The sequence below is a fragment of the Poecilia latipinna genome, unplaced genomic scaffold (assembly GCF_001443285.1).
Source record: "Poecilia latipinna isolate Pla-1442-1.1 unplaced genomic scaffold, P_latipinna-1.0 Scaffold580, whole genome shotgun sequence".
Lineage (NCBI taxonomy): Eukaryota > Metazoa > Chordata > Actinopteri > Cyprinodontiformes > Poeciliidae > Poecilia > Poecilia latipinna.
The window spans coordinates 263,737-269,852 of NW_015113196.1; the positions used below are offsets into that span (position 1 = coordinate 263,737).

General features: G+C 35.0%; 1 protein-coding gene across 2 annotated transcripts in view; it reads left to right on the plus strand.

Annotated features, from left to right (window-relative positions):
• Positions 1-2,521: 2,521 nt before the first annotated feature.
• The window catches only part of LOC106953431 (arrestin domain-containing protein 3-like), a 7,538-nt gene continuing 3,943 nt past the window's right edge, over positions 2,522-6,116 (plus strand). The window contains exons 1-6 of one of the 2 annotated variants that reach the window (XM_015042193.1): positions 2,523-2,867; positions 3,959-4,000; positions 4,284-4,344; positions 4,552-4,702; positions 5,228-5,324; positions 5,409-5,665. In XM_015042193.1, coding sequence (XP_014897679.1) covers positions 2,606-2,867; positions 3,959-4,000; positions 4,284-4,344; positions 4,552-4,702; positions 5,228-5,324; positions 5,409-5,665 — 870 coding nt within the window. In that variant the 5' untranslated portion in view covers positions 2,523-2,605. Of the gene's footprint in view, positions 2,868-3,958; positions 4,001-4,283; positions 4,345-4,551; positions 4,703-5,227; positions 5,325-5,408; positions 5,666-6,116 lie in introns of both variants that reach the window. The other variant, XM_015042194.1, reaches the window with a different exon arrangement.

Below are 6,116 nucleotides of genomic sequence, written 5' to 3' on the forward strand. Positions count from 1 at the left end.
AAAATTAAGTGTCTGTTTGACCCTGCTGAAGTTAGCTTCAGGGCAGTAGCTGGAGTGAATGTTTATTTCACTTCATAATAAATCTGGAGTTCCTATGATCAGTCCAAACTTAAAAAAAACAAAAAAAACAAACAAAAAAACATTTGAATATTTGTGAAAACCATCTGAATTATTATAAATTAAAGCCAGATCTTCTAAAACACAGTGTGAACCATTTTTATTTAAAATAACTTGAAGGTTTGGCCTGAATTTATTTAGCACTTTTCCAGTCATACTTACTCCTCATAACTATGAGGAGTAAGTATGACTTACTTGGTGAATATGGCTCAACAGCCATATTCACCAAATTACACTCACAAACTCATTTACACACCAAAGGCAACTTGGGGCATTCCTGCTCGGGTGTGCCTTGCCCAGGGGCACATCAACATATGGATGTGGGAATGAACCTACATCCTTCCAAATACAAGACAACTAATCTAACTACTTAATTTAGAAGGTATAACTTCTTGTAAACTCAGTATAGACAGTTTAAAATAAACTGTACTTTATAAAGTACAGTCTAATACAGGTGCATGAAAAAGGCTGTTTTGGCTTAAGATTATGAATGCAATGTTACACTACCTTTAATTGTTGGACATTGGAAATAAATAAAGTACTTTTTTAAAAAAAAATGCTAACTATATCCCTGCTGATACTTCCAATGTTGTCTTTTAATAAATAACATCAAGACGGTCAAGAGAGAAAACCTTAAAACTTCCTTATTCCCAAGACTTAGCTGGGTTTCCTCCAGGGTTGGTCTGTAGTCAGACTTCATCTTCCCATGAACTCTGACTACACCCCCTTTCCAGTTCTCCACTCTGCCTTTTTTGAACATTTTTAAATAGATTCAGTTTTGAAAATACTGAATCTGTATTTTCAAATTGTTTTTGTCCTTGTAGAAACATATTCTACAAGGACAGGTTTCTACATATTCCTTCCTTCCTTGTTTGTTTGTTTTTTTAGAAAAAAATACTATGGCGGGATCAAGTTATGGGTGGCTGGGAATTTGCTCCGCCTCATAACAAGGCGGTTCCTGCCAGGATGTTGCTCAGATGTTCTCCCCGTTGTCTGTTTTGAACGTAATTTAGTTAACTCTTCCCTTTACAGTTTTAGTATTTACCGAGAAACTCGTGAAATTTAAAATTTACAAATTTCCCACTGTCCGCGCAACTTCGTGATTGACGATGTTTCAAGATACGATCAAGAATTTCGGCATCAGCTTTGATGAGAGAAACACGTTCTCTGCAGGCGACTTCATAACAGGAACAATCAGTTTTGACAACTTTTAAAAGCAGTTGTTTATATGCAACTGTTTTAAAAAGTTGCATATAAATAATATATCGTAGTGGAAAAAAGGAATTCTGCTCAAAATTAATTTTGGTTTTATGCACTTTATGCATGCTCATTAGTGTGTCATTCAGTTTCTCTAGCATGATTTACGAAGGTAATGTGGTTTAAATATTAGCAAAGTGTTTGTATCTTTATTTTCCGGCACACCTTAGAACATAAAATCGCTGACTTTATTATCTTGCCTTGCACACCTTTTGTTTGCTGTGTCGTCATGTTTGCTAGTGTAAAGACCTTCTTCTAAACTAATATATAAGGATAGTTGTTTCTGTGAAATTGCTTACCATTCTGTATTTTTAAATATATGGTAGTTATGACATATGCCACCGCATTAGAGCTTTCAATCTATTTTATAAGTGTATTGTAGTAAAGGAGAATGAATACAAATATGGACATGCCACAAGTTTAAATATGTAGCCTATCTCTTTTCTCCCAATTTTCTTAGTCCACCCATAAATTGTCATTAAAACACCTAAGAGATTAAAGTTAAAATATTAGAAAAGTTCAAATTGTAAGGCACTCTTTTCTGAAAAATCTCCACTTACTCGAGCAGCTAAAAACAAATAATAAAATTACTTAGTTCATTAATGAAATTACATACGTTTCTCTATGGTCAGACATTAAATCAACTTTTAATTTCTAATAATGTAAGCAAAGCCATTGGAAGCCGTTTCCTCATTCAAAATCCAGACCCTGTTTAGATTGACTCACAAACATTCATACAATTTACTTTCAAATGCCAAAGTATTGGAGATGAATTAAGCAAGTCATTAAACACTAATGAATATACATCAAGTTTACAGCAAATGTTCAATCATTACCATGAACACACATTTAATGTACAAAATCTGTAGCTCTTGATTTTAGGAACATAGCAGCTGTGGTTATATATGACCTGTTAAGGGCAGGTCATTAAAAAAATACAATTTCACAATACTATGTAGAGGCTGATGAACCATATGGAGATCTTTATCACATGGAAAGTTTTTATTGTATGAAGATAAGATAATATTTGAGACATGTTGGAAAGTATTGACCAATAAATGCAAAATAATATGTCCTAGATTTGACTGCTAAAGCTTGCTTTCGCACATAAATCAAACCAATCCTCTTCGCTGTACAGACGCGCCCTCCTACTGTAGGTGGAGAGAGACGCCTGCTTTTAGTGTCAGGTTTCCTCACCTGCTGTCGACCTCGGTGCGTAAATCCTGTCAGGATGTCGTCGACAATAAAGAAGGTAGAAATCACTTATAACTCCATCAATGCCAGCAATACTTTTACAAACGGAGACATTGTTTCTGGTCAAGTTTCTGTGGAAGCGGCCAAGGATTGCCAGATCAGCTCCTTCTACATCAAGTTTAAGGGGAAAGCTGACGTCTTTTGGACGGAGACCTATGGTCAGAACACTTATTCGTACCACGCCAAAGATAAATACTTCAGCGTGCGGCAGTACTTCATCAGAGACCCAAACAGCAAGGGTAAGGCTTATTTCTCTGGGTTTCACTGCAGGAAGAAGTTCAAAACTGAAAAAGTAGCAAGTAGTAGCCAGTCGTTGAAATCAAAGGTCCATGCATAATTTGATTGAATTTTCTTCTGAGAAACAAAGATGACAAAACAAACAACCAAAAATAAATAAATAAATAAATAAATAAATAAATAAATAAATAAATAAATAAATAAATAATTTGTTCAATTTTATTTTAAGACACAAAATAAGAGCTTTTAGTTTTATTTCTTTTTGTTACTCAAAATGGATGGGAAGAAACTTTTAAAGGTAGCTCTATTTTCCTCATGTTTAAATCATGGCTAACATGAACCATGCAACCAATTCTCGGAACCATCATTTATTGTAACTTTAGGAGGCGCTATTTCTCCTTTGATCCGCCCTGAAATGATAAGCGCAGAGCTAAGCGTCAACAATTTTGCCCTGACAATAAAAACAACAACAACAACAACAACAACAACAACAACAACAACAACAACAACAACAACAACAACAACAACAATAATAATAATAATAATAATAATAATAATTAATAAACATGGTTTCAACGTGCTTTGCATTACATTGTAAATAACAATGCATAAATCACACAACACAAGTAAAAATGTTGTACAAAATCAGCAGTTAAAAACCAAGCTAAATAATAGTGATATAAACATAATTTGTAATAGAAGAATATCAGATGTTCCATAAATGAAGCTGCTGATATTGCAGATGAAAGCTATGATCCGTTTTAAATATGGCTGAAGCTAAAAGAAAAAAAAAAAGTTAAGAGGAGAGTTTATTAACAACTTTGTTAACAAATATTCAACATGTGTTTCACATGGAAGTAGTGACCCAGCTGTATCCAGAGAACAGGAATGATCAGAATGAATCACTTGTTTCTCACATTAAAATGTTTTGCACAATGTTCTGGATTGTTTATAATAACAGGTCACACTGTGAAATATTCATAAAACAGTTTTTGTTTTTTGTTTTATGCCGTTAAAAATATTTATTTTAAATACTGACTTTCTGGGTCAAGCTGGTTTCATTTGTTGCATTGTAATTCCTGTTTGTCTGCAGATGACCAGAAATCCTTGATTGCACACCAAAGTGGAGAAACTTGTAAGTCTTTGTATTTCTCTGTCAGGCGTTTTTTTTCTTCTTTTATTACAATGAAAACATGCCAGTGGTCTAACTTTGCTTTTTGTAATAATAACGCACATTTTGTTAGGACATGCGTCCAGTTTAGAAAAGCTTTATATGTGTTGGTTTAAATGAGAGCTTCAGAGCTTAAATTAGATTTTATCTGGAAGTCCATCCCAAAGCCCCACAAAGGAAAATGAAATGTTTTTTCTTATTTTTTCTATTCTTTTGTTACACTTCTATGTTTTTTATTTCTTCTTAGACTCCAACGTTGTGCCTCCAGGTATCCATGTGTATCCATTCTCCTTTCAATTCCCTCTCCAGTAAGAATCAATTCTAATTATTGTTGTTTTTTAAGTTATTATTAAGGTTACACTGTTCTACATATGCATTATGTTGTGGTGGGGTTAAATAAGGAACTTGAATTAATATACCACTGTTAAACGTGTCTTTCATTACACCATTTATAAAAAAAATAAGAACAAAAAGTGATTCTCACTGTTATCTGTCTCCATGTTTTTCCTCCTTAGGAATATTCCCTCCACCTTTAAAGGTGCAGACGGTAAAATTGTGTACTTGCTGGAGGCTGTTCTGAGCAGGTCGATGAAGATGGACAGCAAAGAATCAACCATGATCAACTTTGTGGCAAAAGGAGACCTGAACCCAGTTCCTGGATTAATGGTATTTTTGACATCTGTGCCATGTTCTGTCTCTTTGGATGTCAGGAGCAATTAAAGATGATTTAATGTAGCCCCCCAAACCTCCCCACCCTTTCCCACCCCACATAATGCCTTTAGCAATATCTTCTAAAATAAAAGGCATTTTCTACATTCCACATCCTTTTAATATGAACTCATCCAATTGTACAATCATAGGTCTATGGTTATTCACCTCGGTTTTACTTACTATACATTTACACAACATTAAAAGTTTGCCAGTATATGCTTTGAGTGCTACCAACCTAATGACTGTAGAACGCTACAAATGATAGGCATTAATTTTTCACTTAACTAAAAGTGTTAGCATGAAAGTGATCACTTTGTGCCCTTTGTATTTTAGATCCTGACCTGACCTAAATGCATGTTAACTATGTTGCCGGCCCCTTGACATATATGTCCCAACTTTACAGACATTCAGAAGACTGTTATGGTGTTTAAGGTTTCTACTTGTTTTCTACTTGCATTTACTACCTGAGCTGTCTTGTAGGAACCCCAACATGAAACTATGGATAAGAAAATGAAACTTTTCACCTCAGGAACTGTTGCCATGGATGTAAATCTTGAAAAGTCAGGCTTTTTCCAAGGTGAGACACTTTTATATTTGACAATGACAGCAATTCTGGAATGTTCTTATACCAGCTACTCTGACCATTTTCTTTTTCTCACAGGGGAAGGATTAAAAGTTAAGGCCTTCATTAAGAACGATTCATCTCGTGAGATCAAGCCCAAATACTGCATATACCGGAAGCACAGCTTCTTTGCCCGGGGAAGGAGAAGAGTTCACACAAAAGACCTCATTAAAGAGGTTGGAAGACCCATCCCTCCTAAAGCCTCAGAAAACGTCACACAGGTCATCGCCATTCCTCAGGATGTGGAGCCCTCCATCCTCAACTGCAGCATCATCAAAGTAGAGCACAGACTCAGGGTTAGTATCAACATTAAAGATATTTGAATTGCCACAAAAGCTGTGTTGCAGAAGCCACGTGTCAACTCAATGCTTTTCAGCAACTCGTCTTATAATTTATGGTGCTTTTCCAACGGCGGGTCTTATGTACCCAATACGTGAAGAAAAAACCAGGGCATAGTCTGATTACTGCAGCTCATTCATATGGAGCAGATAAACATTAACTGTAACTGTAATAACACCTGCATTTTCCAATTATCTAGAAATCACTTTTAATTATTTCAAGACAGTTTAAAGGCCAAGAGAAAGACAATGTGATTGCAGATGGCTTGTTTTTACTTTTAGAGATTTGGTACCTGTTTTCAAAAACCAGAGCATTTCATAGCCAAAACTCTAACTTTCTTTGATTCCAAAGTGTTAGATTTAAATGCTTTGAAATTTTCTTAGAAGCTGGTATCCATATTAAAAACAG